The 22,059-nt window shown below is 36.4% G+C and overlaps 1 protein-coding gene across 1 annotated transcript in view; it reads left to right on the top strand.

Annotated features, from left to right (window-relative positions):
- Positions 1-20,889, top strand: part of THEMIS (thymocyte selection associated) — a 155,629-nt gene extending 134,740 nt beyond the window's left edge. The window contains exons 5-6 of the mRNA XM_054568927.1: positions 10,433-10,585; positions 20,834-20,889. Coding sequence (XP_054424902.1) covers positions 10,433-10,564 — 132 coding nt within the window. The 3' untranslated portion in view covers positions 10,565-10,585; positions 20,834-20,889. The remainder of the gene's footprint in view (positions 1-10,432; positions 10,586-20,833) is intronic.
- Positions 20,890-22,059: the final 1,170 nt, after the last annotated feature.

The following is a 22,059-nucleotide window of genomic DNA, read 5'->3' as shown; positions in this document are numbered from 1 at the left end:
GTTATATGCTTTTTATTGCTGAAAACAATGCAATGTATATAGTGCAACCTGTAGAACCTCTCATCTTGCAAACTTTAAAAACTACGAAACAAAATTACTAACCATTCTTAAGATCTTCTGAAGAATTTAAATGGGTTTTAAATGCCATTGCTCAAATATTAAATTAACTACTAATTCAAATGTTTTGTTCTTAAAAACGGTTTGACATCTGGAAAGTTAGGAATTTCCTAGCCAGTTTCAACATCTTTGCAAAATTAGTAGACATTGTTGAAAAATACATATCACAACTTAGAGCAATTAGCAATACACTTTTCCATTTAGGTCCACACATTTGTGAAGCAACGCCATGTATCTTTAGTGGTGACATTATTAAAACTCAATATATAAATCCAGTGAATTATGAAGCGAACAATTGAATTGCTGTACCGTAAAGTGTTAAATCAAGATTTTAAAAGTAATGAAAACTATTCAACCATATTCTTAATATTATTAATATCCAAGATAAAATTTTGCTTAAAATATTTTTGCTTTAACTTTATTTTAATGTTTCTACTTTGAGTTTGTTTTTTAATGTGCATGGTATCTTAATAGATTAAATGTACATAACTACCTATATGTTAGTAGAGTAGATATGCATGTAATTTAATGTATATATGCACATGTCACATTTATGGTTGGTGCTTAAAATTTTTACTGTTAAGAAGATACGATCAGAATAGTTTAGAGATCGCTGATTTAGAGGAAAGAGAAAAACAGCAAAGGAGTTGAGTGAATGACAATTCAAGACACAGAGGAAAAACAAGGGTACAGTGAGACTGAGAAGAAAATGATTTTCTTTAAATGATGAGGTGGTTAACAGACTTATATGCAGCAGAAAGCTCAGGAACTATAAGGTCTGAGAAAAAGCCATGGGATTTATGACTGATGATTAGAAAGTTACTGGTGAAAATATTTCGTCAAGTGCTAGGGACAGAAACCAGATGCTATGCAGTAAATACCCAGATAACAAGTCAATAGGAGGAAAGGAAAAGGAGCAGTGAAAATAGATTACTCTCATTAAAGTCTGGCAGAAAATGAAAAAGGCAGTGGAGGTAGAATCAGGGAATATTCTAGAAGTGGACAGAATAATTGAGTAAGTCAGTCAGTAGGAAAGTGAGAGAGAAAGTGTTACAGTCAAAGGGGGAGAAAGAGGATGGAGCATTTTGTAGGAAAGGTGAGAAAGTCAAGTGCACTTCTACAACAAGGGGAAGAAAGCTGTGGGAATTGATTATCTATGGACACAATCTCAATGCATTAAGTGATTACATAACTTGTGAGCGAGGTAAAAGAGGAAAAGATTTCAAATATCATCTATGGATCTCTCACAAGAAAGAAAAGCAGAGATCCAATAACCGAGGAACATGGAGGACCCGGATGTCTCAAGGCAGCATGAATTTATGTCAGAGCCAAATTATAAGATGGTTTATTATTATTATTATTATTATTATTATTATTTTCCAGCAGTGAATTAATTTGGAGAGGTGAGAAAACAGAAAGTGAGATTTAGGGACTGGAGAAGAGAATAAAATGGAAGGTGAGAATCTTATAACCACAGTGAGATTCAGTGAGTTGGCTTAAGGACTCTGAGAGAAGGAGACAAGGGAGGCAAGGAAGAGCTTGACAGGCAGAAGCGAATTAAAGACTGAGAAGGAAAAACAGTATTAAGTAAGTGCACAGAGCACAGTGGGAAGTCTGAAAAATCCAAGGTCTCGATAATGGAGAAATTCCGAAGGACAATGAGGTCCTCATTCTGATTGTACTTACACAAGACTAAAAAGGAGTAGAAAAAAAATGTTCGACTAGATGTGACCATTAAGGGCCTCTGATGTCATGTTTGCAGAAGGACGAAAAAGAGAAGAACACAAGATAAAGAGGGTGTTATGAGCAAATGCCCGCTTTGCAGGGGAGGACCGTGGAGGTGACTCAAGTCATGCCTGAATTCTGTAGATGTGTGGAGACGGTGGGGTCAGAGAATGCTTTAAAAGGGGATGGGGGACGGGGTGGGTGTGCAGCAAACGGCGAGAAGGGCAGCCTTCGAGGGGAAGAGTTTCAAAGAAATGTTGAGGTGGTAGGTGAGAAGCAGCCTTCAAGGACTACATTCTACACATATGTTGGGTACTTGTTGACAATAGCATGAGCCTTTTAATTTTAGCAACATTTTGGTGGCAAGAATGCCATTTAACATTTCACATAATATGAATGCTCAGAGAAAGAGTGAGATGAATCATACTCATTAAAATTTTTTCTAGCTCAAAGGATAACATAGCAATGTTTTAAATCAGGTTACCAGGATAGATACCTTTCAAAGACTCACGTACAAGGCTATGTTTTAATGCCCAGAAAGTGAACAAGATTTTAAATGTGATTTTTAAGGACTGAATTTAGAATACTTTTCCTGGATACAGAGCGATTATATGGTCCACTGCGGTTCCCATCTGCCATCTGCAGCAGAGTTGCTCTGCTGGACACTTTTCAAATGTTATTCATATGTCCACTGATTCAAAACTAATTTCACCAAAAGCTAATTTAAACAGAAAATGTGTCATATAGTTTATTCTATTGTGATTTCTATTTCTACAATTTAAACTAAGATTAATTTTCCTGCCCTTTGGCCACAAACTACCTCACACAGAGTTATGGTTTTGGTAATTAAAACAGGAACTATGGAAGTTATAACTATAACCATGTGAATTAATAATTTGCAGGAGGGAAAAATAAAGTAAAAGAAGGAGACTTATTTATACACAAAGAATCATTCCAGTGTTCACAATATCAACATTGTAAGTCAACCTGTCTTGGTATTTTGAAGGGGATGCACTTGTTACAGCGTCTTCAAAATAGCAAATCCTTTGCATGCTTGTCCATTACCTGGAGTAACAGCACTCTCATTTTTTGAGGGCAGCCAGACTTCTCATTTATGTTCTTAAGGACAACAATTGTACAGATAAGCTGTCTATTCTGACGGCATTTTAAAATCAAAATATGTTGGTTAAGCATTGCCTCAAGTGTCCATTTCATTTTTGGCTAAATTCATAGAAGATTAGAGTAGCAAAAAGCAGATTGAATTGAGCTTGACAAAAATGTGTGAAGAGCTTCTCTACCACGAGTACTCTGGAAAAGGTTCTTCATCTTGTTTTGATCAAACAAAGTGTGTAACTATATGGAGTTCTTCCTGCATCCAGGAACTAGAATTTGACTTTTCCCAAGAGGGTGGTCAAATCATCATCGAATCATGATGGTGACACTTCTCGATGTTAAATTGTCTAGCTCTCAGTTGCAGTAGGAAAAACAGAGGAAGATGCAGCTGAAATATATGAGCACTGTTAATTTGTTCCTTTAAAACATGATATGTTCTTGAAACATGTATTTGAATGTAAAGATTTGTAGTCCCCTCAGTAGTAAATGGAGGATTTCTTTACCAGCGAACATGGTAAGATCTTTGATATATAATGCTTGTTAAGATCTCTAATCATAGTTCCAGCATGGATGTTTTTTCTTGGGTTTGGTCCCAGCAAGTACAGCAGGTAGAAGAGGTCTTTAAAGAATTAGGGTGGGAAGATAGTATCTTATCAGAAAGACTTAGGAAGCAGGCACAAGCATATTTCTTTCCTATGGGTCAAATTATCTCTTCTCCAACTCAAAGGAATGGGCAGGGCAGATAGAAAACCCAAACTCTTTTAAACATCTGAACTTCTGGTAGTAATGGGAGCAGGCAGGGGAGAGAGGGGTTGTCCAATCTGTCAATCATAATTGGGCCCATGAATGTCTAAGTGTCAAGCCACAGGCCTGCACCTTTGATTGCTGCTGAGGTTCTCAATCAAGTGCCAGCTCATACCCAACTAGCATGGTCCCATTTAAAGGCGGTGATCAAAGCGGGAAGAACACTGGCTGAGCAGGGTAAGTGATGCCAGCAAGGAGTTGCACCTTGGAGGGCCACAGTCTGAAGTTCAAAGAGAAATGAGAGAAATGGAAATGGCCTTCTAACGAGCCCAGAATACAAGGCCTGGGCAACCTCTCTGCAAACACCTAAGGCCGCAATGGACAGGAACTTTTTTGATGACAGCTTGTCTTTGGGACTAGGTGGAATAAACTCAAAAGCCTATTCTTTCAGTGGGTATAAAGAACACACTCTGTGCAGAAAATATAGTTTATGAGTACAGATGGTAATTGTATAAAACATCAGATAACTGTCTGAAAGAGAGGACTATTTACATGGATGATCAACTTTAGATGATTTTTCATTTTATATTCTTGCTTGTTTAAACATTTTTTCCAGAAAAACCAAACATTTGCCTCCATTTATTGTACACAATGAGAATATTATGAGTTTTTAAAACCACTTGATAATCTTATAAATTATTTATGGTAATTCAACCACATAACAAACAAAAGAGAAAATACGCATACACTCCACACAAACACTCCATACACACACACACATTAGAAGACAGATTACATATTCTCCTGGGGTGATAATTTGATGTGTATCACAAATCTATTCTTCTTATTATTATATTTTAATTTCATTTCTTTATTTTAATATATAGTCCCTGAATTACTGTTTCTGTTGTTCTTGATCTAAGTAGAATTTAATTCTGAGTGAAAAAGCCAGTTAATGAGAAATTTCTCCCTAAAGATCACTTGAAATTTCTTCCCAAGTATCACTTGAATTTATATTTCTGATTTAAAAAAAAGTAGGGGCAGTGGAAAGAACAGTTGTTTATATAAGCAGAGAAGGAGGTAGTTATTTTTTTTAGCCTATTAGGAGGGTGAGTGATTTTTTTACAAGGTATAAAGTGAAGGACTTTATCTGGGATACTTCATGTTGTTTTCAATGCAAATGATACTTAGTCTCTGGGCCAAGACAGACTCTGCTTGGCTTTCTAAGGAAAAGCCAACCTTATGTGCCCTTGGGGAGAAGGGATACAAGTGAATATAATCACAAGCCAGGACTTTCAAGGAATGCCTGGAAAATGATGATGTTTACCCAACAACATTGCTTTGGGTATGAGATGAAAGATGGGTTTGAAAATATCTTTTAATTTTTTTCATAGAAATCTTATTTTTGGTAATGTTTATTTGTTCCTTTCTTTGTTCGTGAGAAAAATACCCAGTACCTTGTAACCAAATGATTGCTTTCGGCAGGAACACTAAAAGCAGTATGCAAACTGCAAGCCAAGAATAACATGAGAAATAATTTAATAGTTGCTTCATATGAACAGACAGGATCCTAATGACTCATTTCTAATGACAAGTTAAGTGGAAATTACACAAAATAAAACAGGATTTATTTTTCGAGTACAACTATAGAGTGGTCACAGAGGCCTGATACATACCAGTTCAAATTTATCTGTGTTCCTCTTTATTCTTGGCACACATTTTATTTTCCTCATTTTCCTCTGGAGCTGATCTTCAGGTTGAAGGCTTGACATCACCGCGGCAGAGCCTGACAGGGGATTTTCTTTCTTTCATTCATGTGCCACACTCATGTGCCTCGGGCACAGGGGGCCGCTGAATACATACACTCAGCCCTTAGGGCCACCCTCTCCCTTACGGAGCCATTCTTTGGTTCTCACGCAAGCCAAAGAAATGTATGGAATATTGTCTAAGTGTAGTATTTGCAATAACTGTATCGAGTTTATGTAAAAACACAAGGCATGCAATATGCATTTTTATGGATAAAGTAAGGTAAAATACAGGGCCTGGCAGAAGTAAGGCCCGCTTGAGGGTGGGTGGTAGGGTAATAATATAGGTGTATTAATTTATAGTTTTAATTTGAAAATTTTACTTACAATGTCATATGGTGTGTTTGAGTGGGATAATGTTATGTTACAGAATTATGTGCTTATGATTTTGTGATAGAAAAAGGGTCCTTATTTGTGCCGGGCTCTGTATATGTGCCGTTCAGCTATATAATAAGAATTACTGTTAGGACTGTCTGGATAACACTCATAACATATGAACATGTGAATATAAGTTGTAAAAATTAAGTCTGTATTTTTTTCACGCATTTCTCAATTTATTTAATATGTAGTTATTTGATATCTACTATATTTAAAACACTGAGAGAAAGACTGAGAAGAGTGAATAGGACAGTTATAGTCCTTATTCTAGTTGGTTTATATTTTTCACCAGAGAAACAGATGTAAACATTAAACCAGGTATTATTTTATTGTATTTGTGAAAACTGCTTTGCAGTGCAAGTACAACGTGCTTAAAGACTAGAAAACAAAGATGCTGCTAAAGTCTACATGAGGGGAGAAAACTTGAAGGAACTAAAGAGTTAGTAAAATTAAGGAGAAAGAGTTTGTGATAAGGTTCTAAGTTGGCGATTTTCAACAGGTGTGCCATGGCACACTGGTGTGCTACAAGAATTTTTAAAATATGCAGTACCTGACTAGTCAGAGTCACTGACTGCTTTTCTTTTAGATTGTCAAATAAAAAATGACATCAGCCAAAACAACCACTGCCGTCTGGTGAGAATGAGTTAAAATTATACCTATTTTTTGTTAGATCTGCAAAAAAATATATATTTCTGGTGTGCTACAGAAATTTAAGTAATAGTTTATGTGTACCGTGAGATGAAAAAAGTTGAAAATCACTGTTCCAGGTAAGCAAAATAGCCAAGCCTTAAGTCAGGAAGGAAGAAGGGTGGGATTGTAGAACTAAAAGACGTGAGAACTGGAGCCCCAAGTGCTTATCATGTTATGCAAGCTCCTGCCTCATTTTCTTTCATAGATCTGGTCCCTCCCTTGAGTCATAAACATACAGATGGCAAATTAAGGCATGTAATTTCTGGAATTATCTGGGGACGGTTAAACAAAACTAGATCATTAACAAAACCTTGAGAAACACTTAACAGTCCATGTTTATACCGGCAAAAGAGAGTAAGAATGAGCAGTCAGAGTGGTGGGAGGGGCAGCAGAGCCAGGAAAGGGAGTGGGTGACAAGGCATTGCGTGCTGCAGAGGGGTGACAAAGGTGAACTCTAACATCTAGTTTTAGAACTAGGATGGATGCTGCGTAGAGAAGAAAGGGAAAAGAGCCTAGAGAGCTGGTGGATGTAGACAAAGTAGAGATGTCAGTGCATCTCAGGACCCAGTGAGGTCCAAGAATAGTCCTGGTTAAAAAACAACAACAACAACAACAACAACAACAAAACAGTCTTGAAGGTAAGATTGGCTGGAGTGGAAACCATTAACTTGAGGACAAAAGATCAGATGAGAGGGAAAGACATTTAGTGATTTTGGAAGTGGAAAAGATTCTGGTTATGACAGGCTTCAGGTGTGACTATGGGAAAGAAAAGGTATTAAATAGGGTGATCCAAGATCAAGAGGCCAGAAGGAAAAACAATAATCGAGTCTTTAAATGAAGGATAGATTTCTACTAGAAGTTAGTAGGTAGACAGTACCAACAAGAAGGGACGCAGTGCACAGTTAGATGACAAAAGTATCAGAGCAGCTGTGACTTTGCCCAGAGGTATTAATGCAATAGATAGCACTTTAGGCAAGAGTATCGTTAACCTGAGTGTATTTAGGTTGTGGAGGAAGAAGCAGCCATCTTTCATTTCCAGAGTGCTGTCCTCAGTGGACAACGAAATTCTAGGAAGGTAGAGATAATGTTCTGAAAGGAAGTTGAGTACATAGTACAATTTGCAAACCATGAAGCAAAGTTATGGAAGCACAGCGGAAGACTGTGAGAGATAAGAAGTGGGTGGGGGAGAGGAAGAGAAAGACAGAGAGAGAATGATTAAGGCTTAAAGGAATCCAACTGGACAGTGAAAAACAGAGCTGTGTGGGAGCTTTATTGTAACAGAAAATCAGTATTTGAGCCTGATTTGGAGACTCAGGGAACTGGAGGGAACGCTAAGTAAGCAAGGCTGAGAGGCTGTGGCAGATTCTGTAGCTTAAGATATGTCTACCTCTCCTTACACTGAGAGCAGCAAACAAGAGCCTGGCTGTGATAGCAAAACAGAGAAGAGACAGGAAAACCTGACCAGGCTTGACTGGACGAGACCCCAGTGTGGGGACTGTCTTCTGTAAAGTGGGGCTTTTAACTATTTAAATGCTAATATGTTTATAAAATGTACAATCTGCCAGAGATTTGCATCAAGAAGCACCAACCAGACCTTTAAAATACTTGACTCATTCTGGTCAAGCAGTCATTTTCTTCCTCCAGCCTTTCAAACCTTAAGCCTTTAGGTTTCAGGTTTAAGGATTTTATTTCAATTCAGCATCATGCCTTTGAGGTCTAGGATATGTTATAAATAACACATAATTTACATGGACTTCTTACATTTTCCCCCTCAATGCCTTAAGTTTATCCATTGAATTTGGTATCAAAGCAAGAAGCTAATTTCCTTCTTTGGTCTCTTGTATTGCTCAGTACGGAGAAACTGTAATCCTCACCTGATAACTTAATATATTTTCCAAAGGTATCTGATTCAAAAATCAATAAAGTACTTAGATGCTGGTTAAATCTGTTTCTTTTCATAGCTAGTAATACACACCTGACAATGAAGTTAAAAATTCGTAGTGAGTAATGGATTTATGTTTCTGTGGGCCATGGATGAGTCAAATATAAACGAACATGGTGGTTTAGTTCTAGTTAACACCAACAATCTAACTCTGATCTCAGTTGTCACTGAAAGTGTCACCAGGCTCCCATCCTTTGTCATTAGAAAAGGAATTTGAGAATTACTTGCAAGTGATGTACCACACTGTATTTTAATACTCTGCTTAAACAATTTAAGAAAGTGTTTCAACAGTGTAGAGCCTGGGATTCCACGGTGTCTGTATTTGCATCTCCCACTGCATCCAGCGCCTGGGATCACAGAGGTACATGGTTGTTGATGCGCCCATTATCTGTCTATCACACAATACTGCCTATTTGCCAGAGGAACTTAATAGTACACATCCAAAAACATTTGTGTAGTTATTGAGGCTGTGGGGTTTAGCTGACCTGAGTTATTTTCAGCTAATCTAGGCTCGGTCTGCCCAAATGTCTAGGGCTCTGCTGGCTGTTAGTTGTCTCCACTTAATGACTGGAATAACCTGAACCCGCTCTCTGTCCTGGTCAACATCCAGCAGCCTGGTCTAGGCATGTTCTCATGACATAGTGGAAGGATGAGAATGAGCAAAACCAATTGTGCAAGCATCTTTCAAGTCCCTGCCTGTTACATGTGCCAATATTCTGTTGGTCTGGAATCACATGGACAAGTGAAAAGTCAGAGTAGGAGGGTACTGAAAAATTATATAGATAGGACATGGATACAGGGGAGGGTAAAGAACTGGAGCCATAGGGGCAAGGAGCCCACCACATTGAGCAATTATATGAACAAATGGATCATAGGATGGTATGAGGAGCACCTGACCAAGGCTCAGGAGACAGATCCCCAAAGATCAGCACTGTTCATTTTGTTAATGATTCATTGAATCATGCTGGGCCCTAATTTTCTTATTGGTTCCTTCTAAGTTTTAAAGCCTTTGATTCAAGTGTTTAATGAATTTAATACTATATACAATCTATAGGAGGGACTTAAGGACAGTTGTTCATTCTGCTATGCTTTTGTGAATCAAAAGGGCTATGTAGATAGCCAAAAATAGCTAATTTTAACTTTATGAATTTTTGAACATTTTGTAGTCATATTCAAACTGAAAAACTTTTAGCCTGAAGTTGGGTATGAAGCATAATGCTGAAAGTTCAATTTCTTATTTAGGATTTTAACTTTTCCTCCTATCTGGTGATTCTTTTGAAACATACACTATACCAGTACGACATCAAAGACCATATGACATTTCTTATATGTGAGATGAGTTTTAGGTCCTATTGATGCTATGCTTAAATAATTCATGGTTATGATGAATTATTATTCTTAAATGACTGTAGGAGCTTTGTCATGTTTGTATAATACTGGAACAAGTATGATTTATTTTTAGGCTGATGTTATGATTTGTTTTATATAAAGAATGACAATAACATAGAAATGAAGTCTCTTCATTATTTGGTATGTAATCATGAAATATATAATGAAATGCAGGATTATTTACTATAGAAATAAAAACTGAGTAAAAATGTTCTAAATGAAGAATATTCTGTAAGATTCACAAGAAGAAAGTAATATATACAAATGGCCTTTGGAGATGATTTTCTCTGTCTGAGATGACTTCTTATTCTAGTTACCTAGATTGCCACAAAAATTCCCCTCCTAGATTAAAATATATTGATGAAAATATAATTTGTAACTCCATGTGACATGTAGAATGTTCTGTTTCAGGTATAAGAAATAACTTGCCATATGATAAATGTTTATCCTTGTCATATCTCTGAGAAGCATTTATTTTGGACCGATAATTTACTTGTAATATCAATCACTCTGGCCTGTCTCATTTCAGAGTCTTCATGTAGACATATCCAAGAAACTGCACTCCAGTCAAGCTGGCCAGGATTCAAAAGTGCCAGCTGGTTGTCAAAATGCCTTGGCTGATCTGGAGAAAGAGAAAAGTAAGAGCGAGGCACTGCAGTAGCAAGCACCGATGCCACCACAGGTCAGTTAAGCCACACCTATGGGGCAAATACACAGCATACAGATAACTTACTATTTTTTTGGGTGGGGGGGGCAGAATTTATAACCCAATCAAAGTGACTGCCTGACCTGCAAATCTCACTGGAATATAGTTTTAGGTGCAGCATAATACTAAACACCCAAGCTAATGATAGGTCTCTTCATTGTTTTTTATTAGTTTTTTTTCACAGTTTTCATGGCCAAGAAACTTAAGACTCCTTGTATTATTGTGAAAATTTTATTTTTTAATTTTTGCTAGAATTAACAAGAAGGATTAATGGCTTGAGAAGAAGTTAATATAATTGAGATGTTTCTGTTGAAGAAGAGTCAGATTAGTAATCTAATGCAGACTTGAATAACGATAGCTTAGTTTCTGGAGAAGCGATATGATAGTTTTCATTTCTACTAAAAGCAAAACAGGATCCAATAGACTTGTGGAGAAGTTGATAGCATTCAATTAAGCCACCCAGACTAACTTCCATATTGTAGAAATCTGGGATAAGTTAACAAGGGAAATATTTTAGACACATCAAAGCAGCTCCATATCTATTACACTTTATCTTTGAAACTTTATATTTTAGTTGGTAGGAAAAAATGAAATTGTAATTATTCTTAAGCATATGGTTTGCTTCTTACCCCTCCTTATCAGGTTTTGTAGCTAGCCTCATTTTTTCCTCCAAGGGCATGTAAAAGTCACAATACTAGATACAAAGTCTCTGAAGTGTTGCTGCTGAAACTCTGTTTGTACAATCTGTGTTCTTTCATGTAGTTAGCTTACTGGCTTCTGACACTCCTATAAAAATATCCCATAGAGCTTTTCTTATTACCTTTTCATTGACTCTCTTTGAATGATAAAAATGAAACTATGTAAAGGGCTTTGAAAACATGCATATTGCTATTCCTCCAAATTTCAAATGCTAACCAAGTGTGACTATAAAAGAAACAACTACTGCAGTGAAAATTGCTGCAGCGTGTTGAGTCTCAAGCCATTATTAATTTACTGGAAACTATTTTTTCCTAAGACTATGGATACTAAAAAAATACCAGATAACACAATTCCTAATATCAAAGCTTCTGTTTCAATTACAGGAAAGGTTGTTATCAGACCTATCCCTGTGTGGGCCTCTTCCTGGGATGGCACATGGCAGCCCCACTTTGCACCCTGAACGAATAGTGCAGAGTATGTTACAGACCAGGGGAACACCTGCTTTGAATATATTGTGTGGTTTAAGTGACGGTTTGAGGAAAAAGAGGTCCTTGAATTAAAGTAGAGATTTTAGGCAAGTGAGATTTCCTAACTCTATTCCAGAAAGTGAAGTGAAATCTTAGCTTAGGTAATTTCAACATGCACTTTTTCCCCCAGATATTATTTAGTATGCTCATCTGAGCAATACTTTCCTTTGCTTTCCCATTTGTAATTATACTAAATTACAGATTCTCTCTCCATTATGAATTAGAGTCGTAGGGCAATTCCACATGTAAGAACACAAAAGCTACGTAAAGCACAAATATAATTCTTCAAATTCCATTTGTCTTGTGTGATGTAGTATATATTTCCTTACTTGGGGTGAGGGGGAAGGACTCATTGGCTCTCTACGGAACATTTACCAGATGTGGAATGAATAGCTCATCTCTGAATATTCAGTCACCACCTTGGAGTTCAGGTGGGCAAATGATACCCTTTCTGAGCTTTCCCTTCTTTTTAATACTTAGGCATAAGGCAGCCACTTTCTAAACTCTCCTCAGGTGAGAGGGGCAGTTTTCCTAGAGTCTTTGTAGCATATTGCAGACAAAAGCCTTATTAAGGCAGGGTTGCTGTTTCTCGAGTTTTGTTCCTGCTGGACACCCAGATCTCTTTCTTTCCATTAGATGAAGTGGAAGCACTTCAAATATGTACCTAACAATTACACTGAAGGGAATTCTTTATTTTGGAATTGGCTGTAAACACCTGGAAGTTTCAATGTGAATGCATCTTTGTGTTAGCGAGAGTTTACGATGCTGCAGCCAGGAGAACAGTAAACTATACCTCAGGGCCAGGCTGCGCTCCCTGCCCTGAGGGTGCCGATGAAAAGGGTTCCCCCAATCTCAGGGATTACCTTCTTCTCTGGGCCTTCACTCACTCTGGTCGCCTGGTGATGCTCACGTTTTATTTTAGAAACATTGTTAAGAGGTTGGCAGGTTGTTTTGTTCATAAATTACTAAAAGAACAGTTCCCTGAAAGTAGGATGATTAAGTGGTTAACCTTTGGAGTCTGAACTCAGACTTCTGGGATTAAATGTTGTCTGTCCCACTCGCTAGCTGTGTACCACAAGCAATTTGTTAATGTCTCTATCTCTTTATTTGTAAAACTGGGTTAATAATAACACTACCCCGTAGGCTCTTTCAAAAACTACATTAGATAAAATAGGTTAAAGTTGGTATAATGCATAATAAACTCCGATTGAACCATAGCTATTATAATTAACTTCAGCATTTTTATGAGTTGATTGCTAAGGAAAACTGCTTCCTAACAGTATGTTTTGCAAAGTGCTGGTTATGACCACCTCATGTGGCTCTTGCAGACTTTGAGTTTCTGCCTGTTCTTTTTTTCTTTGCAAACTGTATCCAATTGGGAATTTCATGACCTCTCTGAATACTGTGGACATGGGAAGTGATTAGAAATCTTCTTTGGAGATGAGTCACTGATTCTTCTGATTCCGCAAAATGCTGTAATTGTGCAGAGACAAGGAAGCGCTGATCTATCACTAATGAACGAATCCCTTTCTCATCTTATCCCTTCAGTGGGAAAAGCATGACACTCTGCTTTTTAATAAGTTTAAGGGTTCTTCACGGTAGGTGCTATGTGTTAAGAGCCAACGTTTGTTTTAAGCAATTTGTTGCATGTCCCATTCCCAAGGTAGACTTGCATGTGAAGTTTATTGAGAAGTGTTCTCAGGAACAGCACCTAAGGCAGAGAATCAAAAGCAGAGTTGTCCTCTATTGGGGTGAGGGGGCCAGGCCTCCCTAGCCCCTGAATCAACCCATCATTGGGTGCAGATGGCCCTGAGAAAGAGGCATGGCTGTAGGTAAGCTGGCCTCCTTCAGCCAAGGGCAGGCTTTTGGTGTCTGAGGAGTATCATTCAGCTGTGAGAAGGGTGTGGTTATCATGTAGGTCACTCACTAATTGCAGTGATTGCTTCTGGTTATCTGATTGGCTAAACAGGAGGCTGTTTCCCCGCTCCTCACCTGTCTCCTAGAAACTGCAATCTTTGCCAGAAAGGATAACCTTTTAAAATACGCCTACTTGGTTTTGCCCTACATAAATGTTCTCTACTGAACAACTTTTATACTCTCCTAATCAACACTCTCTAACGGAATTTCCTTTCTTTTGAAGCTTCAACTACGTTCTTATAATTATTCTACACCTTTATGCTAAACTCATGACTCATCCTCCATAAATTAGACTGTGAAGTGGTGAGAGCGCTAGGTGAGAAAGATAAACACACATACCCTAAGGCCTAGTCCCAGCGCTGCACAAACTAGACACTTAGAGTTCCACAAGATATTTCACTTTTCTGCATTATACTTTCCTCACCAAAAGAGGAGGTGTGCCAGGTGATTTTTATGTCCTGTCCATTCTGAAAGTCTTGACTCTATGGCCTATTCTGATAACATCCAGTGATGCAACTGTTGCTCATCTCTAAGTGGGACTTGCAGGAAATGACCCCCACATCTAAGAACACACTTATTGTGGTGAATTAAACAAATGAGAGGACAGAGCTCCCTGGAAAAACTCTTCACTGAGGCCAAGGGGGGAAGCTAGAAATAAAGAATGCATCTGTAGGAAAATAAAGAAATTTTTATATTGAATTTAACATTAATGTAAATGTTAAACTTCAGATTGTACTTCTATGATGGCAAACGAAACAAAGGCCGTTCCTTATCAGGATGATCTTGAGAATTAGACAACGTGAGGGTTCTATATTAAAGACCCTGAATGAATGACTGAATCTATGCTATGAGGAGGTAGGTACTTTAGATAGCATAAAATAGAGCCTTGTCTCTCAATTTTAATAAAAAGAAACACTTCAGCAATTTGTGTTTATTCTGAGTAGTGTACAATTTTAAATGTAATAATTACTTCTATTCCAAAGACCAGAAATCTCTTATTTAAAATATTGGATAATTTCAAACTGGTGATCACAAAATCTAGCATATTTTTTATTCTTATATTTAACATCAATGCAGCGTTTTCATAATACAAACAAAATAATGGCACTAGTAGCATTTCCCTTCCATTTACGGAAAATACTGTCTCAGTTTGGAACTCCTGAACAGCCTGAAGTAAAATGTTATAAGATTGCTCTTCATTTTATAGCAAACTATTTCCCTCTTCTCAGAAGGTTTAAATGTTTAAGAATATGCTGGAAGGAGAACCCACAGTCATTTCATTCTTTGAACAATTCTGAAATATCATTTTCTATTAGGCAGTTGTGTGAGTACTGACAGCCTTGCCCCTCGTCTTCCCTAGAGATTAATTTATTTCCTGCAGTGCTTGCTCTTCATGGCGAATCTGGCTCCTCAGCCTTCACCAATGGGAGTTGCTCATCAGCAGAATGTTAATTACAAAAGCAAAACCATATACCATGTTGAAAAGGAAAAACAGTTTCCTAGGCAAAGCAAACTTTGTCTTCTCTTGTCTATTCTCTTCGCTCTATTTTCTCCTCAATCTGTGGCTGGACATAAAAATTAACCACTGGGGAAACAGTCTGTGAGACAGTGGGGAATAGAGGAAAAAGTGCAGGCTTTGCAACCAGGCAGACCCACGACTGAATTGTCACATTTTTATGTGATTTTGTTTCCTGATCCAAATAAGGATAGAAATATTTGCTTCACATGAAAGTGTATAATGAGACTGGCACAGAGTAGACACAAAAAAATCTATCATTATTATAGAGCTCAATCAACAATCTGTATTTAGCACTTACTGCATATTAATTGCTGTGGCATAATATTAACCACGTCTTATGTCGGTTTATGAAGGAACCTATTAGAGATTTGAAAAAATGTATCTTTCAGTTCTTAGGAGTTAGGAGTGTTAGACTAAGACAGATCACTGAGGTAGCCTATTTGAAACCTTCTCCTAATCTTGTCACCATTTTTACAGTTTTTATAATGCCTGCTAGGAAATTATGAACATATTTTTTCACCAATAATTTTTTTAAATCCCAAAACTCTGTTAATAGTTTTAGATCTGTTAGAACTTAAAACTGTCTTTGAGTTTATTTTTTAAAATTATCTAAAATAAAAATTGTCTATCTCTAATTTATTTAGTCTCAGAAATAAAACTTTGATAAATTAAATCCAGAGACAAAGAAGGCAAGAGTGTAACAGCAAAGTAGAGATAAGGTTGAAAATTACTAGATGAAGAAACAAAATCAATTATTTTAAAACCTGAAAGATTACTGTTTCAGTAACATGATTATGATTAATAACCTTGTTTAAGTGAATTAACTTTTTCCTTATTTTCCCAATGTTATTTTATGATTTAACACTAGAAAATACAACTGAAGTATTAGATGATAAAATAAAAAAAAGAAGAGATCCCATGGTGCAAACCCATCACAACTGGGACCTAACACAAGCTGCTACAAGCAGAGATGAGCTACGTGTGTGATGCACAACCTATATATGCAGTATTCTTTCATGTAACAAAATAGTATTTTTTCTTAAGATCATTGACAGTATCTTAAATTGAGCAGAACAAGCCCTGGAGTTAAATGATGACACTGAATTTCATGGAGTCAAGTACAAATCAATTATGTCCCTTTTTTAATGGTAAATGCATTTTTTTTTAAGTATGAAAGGCACTACTAAATAAAAAGCTTTTAAGTCTCCCCTTGATTCCTTCATTTTTCTCATGAATAATTTTTAATCTTATTATTTTGCCCTTTCTTCTCATCATTTTTTTGTTGGCAGGTGAAAATGTTTCTTTTATTGGTTTTTCCAAACCAATTCTAGTTCTTAGTTTATTCAAGAAGCCCATCTTTATTCAGAACCATGAACTAAACAAAGCAAGAAGGAAGAGATGACAGTCACTTTCAAAATTTATCTCAATCTTTCTCTCAATTCTTGAGCATAAAAAGTCACTTTTTTATTTTTGTTCAAAATATTTATTCTTGGGATCTGCTCTCTAGGTCAGGGTTGGCAGACTTTGGCAGTTGGTCAAATCTGCCCCATTGTTTGCTTTTGTATAGTCCATAAGATAAGAATTTTTTTAGATTTTAAGTGGTTGGAAAAAAATTTAAAAAGAAATATATTTTGACACATGAAAATTGCATGTAATTCAAATTTCAATGTGTATATGAAGTTTTATTGGGAAGGAGCCACATTCATTCATTTACACATTGACTATGGCTGCATCCATGCTCTAACAGCAGAGTTGAGTAGTTTTAGAGACCAGATGCAAAGCCTAACATATGTACTACTTGATGCTTTAGCATAAATGTTTTCCATCCTCTGCTCTAGAGTCTGATTTAGAAGCTGTTAGATAGGAACTGGGAATTTATTATACATTTCTTGAGTGATTATGGTGCAGAGACTCTGGACCACACTTTTAAAAATAATGCAGTAGAAGACTTGTGAACAACCCTTCTTTTCTTCTCACTCATCACACCCGTTATATTATCTGGTTGTATTGGCTGTATCTTAAAACAGTATCTAGATTATGATGATTTTTAAACCATGGCCATTGTTATCAATCTAGTCCAAGCCATCACCATTTCTTGTCTGGATTCTTGTATTGGACTTCCTGGCTAGTCCCTCTGCTTCTGCTCTTGCTTTATACTGTCCATTCTCAACACAAGAGCCAGAGTGATTGTGTTAGAACCTGAGTAAGATCATGGAATTCTTTTCCTCATAATCCTCCCGTGGTCTTTCTACTTCTCCCCTTTCTCATGATTCTAGCTATATTGGCTTCCTAACTTCCTCAGAAACTCTACGAGTGTTCCATCCTCAATACTTACACAGGCTCTTTTCCCTAATTGTCAAAATCTTCCCTCCAGAAATATACATGGCTTTCAGCTTTGCTTCTTTTAGGTATTTCCATAGTCATGTGACACTTTCCACAACCACTTTATTTGAAGCACCTAACTGGAACTGCCTACCTCCCTTATGCCATCTATAATGTATGACACCTATCAAACAATTTTGTATTCAAAAACAGTTGCCATGAGTGTAAATATAAAATCCATTTTTGAATACTTTCAACACTATACCATTATGTAGTATTTTTACATGTAGGTAAAGTAGATATAACCTCAAAAACATAGATAATTGTAAAAATGTAGTAAAATAATTAAGAGTGATATTTTACTATGCATTACCTTCATGTGATATAATTTATTTAACTGTAAATTTAAATAAATCAATTTTTAATAATGGCTATGTTTTTAACAACCAGTTAGTTCACAAAATTCCTGAAAACTTATCAATTGGCCTTTGTAAATCACTGTGAGCCATATAATACCCTGCTGTCCCAATCCCTTCCCAGCCAAGACCCCACCGCCACCCGCGCCTGAGCCATATAGTGTTTTCCCAGCCGGGTCTGCTGAGAGGACCTGACAAGGCTGGCAACTTTTTGGAGATGAGTGTTCATCCCACAGCCACACCTCTGACCTTTGTCAGAGGCACCGAGAAACAAAATGAAACAACATGAAATGAAAATCCCATGAGGTTAGCAAGTTTGTAGCCTCATATGAATACAAGCAATAACATAACACTTGATAGTGCTTACTAGATGCCAGGGAATTGTGTGGTAACTTTATATTGATAACATAAAAACTGGCCATGGTGTTAGTATTTACATTACAGAAATTAACAAAGGCTATTGATCAGAGCTTGGTTTTTTGTTTGTTTGTTTTTTGCTATTTAGACTTAACATAATGGAGAAAATATCAATAATGATTCTTAAACTATATACTATAAGTGTATTGTATCATAACTGTTACATTGTGAATAGCAGAAAAATGAGAAAAAATCTTTTAATATTATAATGAGCAAGTCATTTCTTACTGTAACAAAATAACCAATATTCATGTCAGAAATATATTCATTTGGCAATTGCAGCCTTATGTTGGCTATCTGTATAAGAGTTTGGCAAAAAATCAATAAAATCCTTCTTTGGTTTTAAAAAAATTCTATTATTTTATGTTGAGATGATTTAGTTATTCTAATTCTCTCATCTCCCATTTTTCTGCTTAACTATGTACTATCTTAAATCATTTTATTGACAAGGGACAGGGAGACTAATAACTGTCAAGATGACAGATTGAACTTTCAAACTATGGGCTTGTAATAGCTTTACGTGAATATGAGATGTTAATAGAAGGTAATATCTCTGTAGCACTGTACATTTTTACAAAGCACTTTCAGGTCCATTATTTCACTTAATATTTCTTCAACTCTGTGATTCAGTTATCCCTATCAAAACTCATTCACTGATAAGGAAATGGAATTCAGAGATTCCTCAAGACACACAGCAAGTATGCCTTGGAATAAGAAATCATACTTTGGGCTTCGGATCCTGTTTTTATACTACAGTATATCTATTTCATTGGCCCTCCACCTTTTCCTCCTCCCAAAAAAGCAACATTGCGAGGGAGAAATACTGTTGTTATCCTTTTTACAAATAAAGTCACAAAGATAGTAGGTGATACAAGAGGGAATAAATTCTGGGCATCCTGCCTAAAAACCCTCATGTCATTTCATCTACAATGGATATCCTAGAGTGCAGTTTCATTGCCATTTGTGATGTAAGGAAGACCAAAATATCTAAGGGCAGCAATCGGGAATAGCAGATGATGAGGAGAGGAAATGAAATCAATGAGAGCATGGAACTCAGGCTATCTTTCCTTCATCAGGCCACTGACCAGCCTCACTCTGCACCCAGCCCTCAGCCCTTAGCCCAAGTTAACAGTGAGAGGAGATGTTGACCAAGGAAAATAAATTCAGACTGTTAAGGGAATTAATATGATGTGTAGAGAAATTCTACTTCTTTTCTGCTTGGACACCTATTTTCTTAAAACTTTCCCAATTAGTCCGTGAGCTCCTCAGAGGTCATGAAACTGTATATTTTATCTTTCTATTTCACACATATAAAAATAACTAACAGTTGGTGAGACAATAAAATTCCTCTCTATAAAATATAAAACTATTTACATTTATTAACTCATTTAATCTTTCTCCTAATAGGCACATAGGCATTGTATAAAGTAGGGAGTGTCATACCTCCTCCCTCTTTTTTCTTAAAGATGAGGAAATGATACACATAAATGTTAAATAACTTCCTTAAGGTTATAGAGTTGGTATTTAGCAGAATAAAAAGGAAGGAAGGGAAGGAAGGAAGGAAGGAAAAAAGTTAGGAAGGAGATGGAAAGGAGGAGAGGAAAGAAGGAAAGAGGGGGAGAAAGGAAGAGAGGAAACAAGAGGAATAAATCAGAAACAAAGGAAAGAAGATGGAGGGAAGGAGAAAGGAAGGATGATAAAAGAAGGAGAAGGAGAAGGAGAAGGAAAGGAGGGAGGAAGGCATAAACTAATGAGCACTCAAGCAAGAACCTCAGAGGATGACTGGTTTCCTCTACTTCTTGACTATTAACTTGACTTAACTTCTTGAAGTCAGGTCTGTGTATATGTTAATCAGAAGCTTTAGATAATGCAACCTGTGCTTGAGACTTACTGTCTTTTCTTCAGTTTAACATTTGTCGGTAGCCTTTTCCTCCTCTGCGTTCTTCAGAACTCCACTAGGTATGGGCTCTGTCCTGTGGGCCTCGCCACAGCCAGAGTGGTGGGTCTGCAATCAGATGTTTATGTTGGTGTGCAATCAGCTTATGTCTTGTTGTGAAGCAAGTCTCTTAACTTCACTGCGAATTCAGCTTTTTACCTTACATTACCTATATCATAGAGTTTTTATGAGGATAAACTAAAAATGCAAAGGAAAGCACTTCGTAAATGAAAAAACACTTTACAAATTTAAGGTATTATCTCCTAGCTCATAGAAATACTTACCTTGTAGCTAAAGAGTTTACATTTCTAACTTTTTTTTTACTCTTCTTATGTTTATCCCAATTATATCTCAAAATCATATATACATGAGAGTGTCCTATAAACAGTATTTGAAAACAAATAGGTTTCTTCCTGGCTTTTTCCAATACATATTTCTGATGGACCCCTCCTATTTTTTCTTTACTTATAGAAATCTTCAAAATTGAAAAACATCAAAAATAACAAGATTTGACTAAAGCCACTGGTAATGAAAACAAATATTGCAATGGAAAAGTAAGCATAGCCTTCCAGCTGAAAAACAACTATATCCCAATGGCCTACTCAGGAAACTTGACTCGCCAGCGCAAAGAAGACAACAACTTTAAAAGTATTAATGGATAAAACAAATAAGAAACCTATGTAAAGAATCCATATAGTCTATTCTATTGTACCAAAATCTTCACGTATCATTTCATTGTTACTAGGACATTTTTATTTAATGTGCATATTTTTGTGGTTATTTCTGCTAACAATTATTAAACAATTGAAAAATAACTTGACATTTCAGTTTCTGAGAAAAACCAGTACAAAAAGGGATGACAGCTGACCAAATATTTACTTTTATTTTCACAATTGTTTTTGCCATTTTTCTGGTGTTAAAACCATCCCTGTTAAATTAACTTTTAAAAAATTATATCTGAGAGTGATTTAAAATACCTAGGTTTCTGACCTCATTCTCTTGGAACTGTGAAAATGAATTATACTTCACATTTTTAGTTGGTTTTGGAACTACTCTGTAAATGAGTATGTTTGAAGCTTAATAGCCTAAGCCTTTGTGAGTCACAGGAATTTTGCCATAACTTTCTCCCCTGTTTCCTAACAACCAGGATTCATGACTGCAGTATCAGCAAAGTTCTGATACTATGCCTTATTTTATGTAATGTACGTTAGATAACCTTTTAGGTTAATGTTTATTAGGATTGTAGGAAAACCATTTTATTTATGTATTATGTATTAAGTGTATAAAGATAATATTATTTTGCATCTAACAAAATGAAGAGACAGAGAAGTTTCTCATTGAAGTTATGTAGGAAGTTAATGCCAAGCCTTGGTTTTGTTCACAGGTTATACTCTTTACAAAATATTCCTAATCTTCCATCTCATACTTATTTTATATATAGAAAGTATTAATTGGTTTAGTACCAAAGAGTTTCTGATGACAACAAATGATGAGGCAACTTTTCAATAGAAAAAGAAAATTACAGTTAGAGATCTTTTACACAATGTTTATTACAGTCAGTCACCCCTTAACAATGTTTTGGACAATGATGGACCACTTATACAAGGGCGATTCTATAAAGTTATAATGGAGCTTAAAAACGTCCATGCCTAGTGACATCATAGCCATCTCAGCACGGTTACACAAAGGTTTCAAAA

Source organism: Pteronotus mesoamericanus, unplaced genomic scaffold, assembly GCF_021234165.1.
Source record: "Pteronotus mesoamericanus isolate MK-2021 breed Mesoamerican mustached bat unplaced genomic scaffold, CSHL_Meso_final contig_20, whole genome shotgun sequence".
NCBI lineage: Eukaryota > Metazoa > Chordata > Mammalia > Chiroptera > Mormoopidae > Pteronotus > Pteronotus mesoamericanus.
The sequence above is the reverse complement of the archived record's forward strand: the minus strand, read 5'-3'. Positions and strand labels throughout refer to the sequence as shown.